General features: G+C 44.9%; 1 protein-coding gene across 1 annotated transcript in view; it reads left to right on the forward strand.

The window, feature by feature from the left end:
* Positions 1-1,304, forward strand: part of LOC101852324 (ubiquitin-like modifier-activating enzyme 5) — a gene marked incomplete at its 5' end in the record, with an annotated part of 21,001 nt that overhangs the window by 10,725 nt on the left and 8,972 nt on the right. The window contains 1 exon segment of the mRNA XM_013083325.2: positions 1,046-1,150. Coding sequence (XP_012938779.1) covers positions 1,046-1,150 — 105 coding nt within the window.

Consider the following 1,304-nt stretch of genomic DNA (forward strand, 5'->3'; position numbering starts at 1 on the left):
TCGGTTAAAGTGAACACGCTTTATTTGAACAATCGGTTAAAGTGAACACGCTTTATTTGAACAATCGGTTAAAGTGAACACGCTTTATTTGAACAATCGGTTAAAGTGAACGATATTTTGTGGTCCTCATTGAAACGCTATTTGTTTACATAAAAAAATAGTGGATAAAATGAACCGGTTCCATGGGGAAATCGGATAAAGTGAATGCCCAAAATGAGTAAAAGCGGAGAATGGACCGACCGTGTCACTGTCGCCATGCTGTGAAAATAGAATTCTTTGCCTCTGGCATCGACAGACAATCCCAGCTCGGCTTTGGCGACGGCAATCATGTTGATGTGATCATTAACATAGCACCCAAAGAAAGTCTTAACTTTCAAGAGTTTATTTTTCCGCAATGTCAGTTAGGTTTTGACTGGTTTCAAAACGTGCTTATTTTATTTTCCTTAGGCTGAAGGGCTAGTAGAACTCAAATGGCCACTGGATTGGAAAAATAAAAGTAAAGTACAGTATTATGTCTACGGGGGCTCTCGTGGCCTAGAGTTTAAGGTGTTGGCCTCTCTTTCAAAGGTCCCGGGTTCGAATCCGGGTAGCGACGGAAAAAGTTTCTTCTCTAAAATTGTCTCCTTTCACCTCATTTCCTTCTGTCTAGCAATATTCTGTCGTCTGCTTTTGTCTCCACTTCCTTCCCCCCTCCCCTCACCTCCTTTGCCCCCTCCTCTAGGCTCTTGCCTCTTTCTGCAGCCATTCCACTGCTTTTCCTTGGCTCCTCCTTGCTGCAGTCTTTCAGCCACACCCCTGATCTTCTGTAAGGAAAGATCTACACCTGGCCTTCTCGGATAAGAGCGGCAGGTCTCGTGTGCAAGTTGGGCACGTATAAGGTCCCTCGGTGGTCCAAAATCGATAAGAGTAGGCTTCGGCCGCCACCCGGGAAAAAATTCAAAATTCCCTACCAACTGAAAAATGTTAGGTGTGTCCGGCGCGCTCATATGACCTGATGCAGTTGCAAGCGGCGTAAAACACTTACCAAACATTTGATCTTCCCCAGGCTTGTAATGAAATGGGCCAATCGTGGTTCGAGTCGGGCGTCAGTGAGAATGCTGTGTCGGGTCACATCCAGTTTGTGGTTCCGGGAGACACATCTTGCTTTGCGGTAAGTAACAACTCATTTCAGTACTTTCTTCTGCTTTGTCTTTTTCTTCTTCTTCTCGTCTTTCTCCTCCCCCCGTCTCCTCCTCCTCCTCCTCTTCCTTCCTTCTCCTTCTCCTTTTTTTTGGGATGAAATTTCAAAATTTTTGAAATTTGAA

Source organism: Aplysia californica, unplaced genomic scaffold, assembly GCF_000002075.1.
Source record: "Aplysia californica isolate F4 #8 unplaced genomic scaffold, AplCal3.0 scaffold00224, whole genome shotgun sequence".
NCBI lineage: Eukaryota > Metazoa > Mollusca > Gastropoda > Aplysiida > Aplysiidae > Aplysia > Aplysia californica.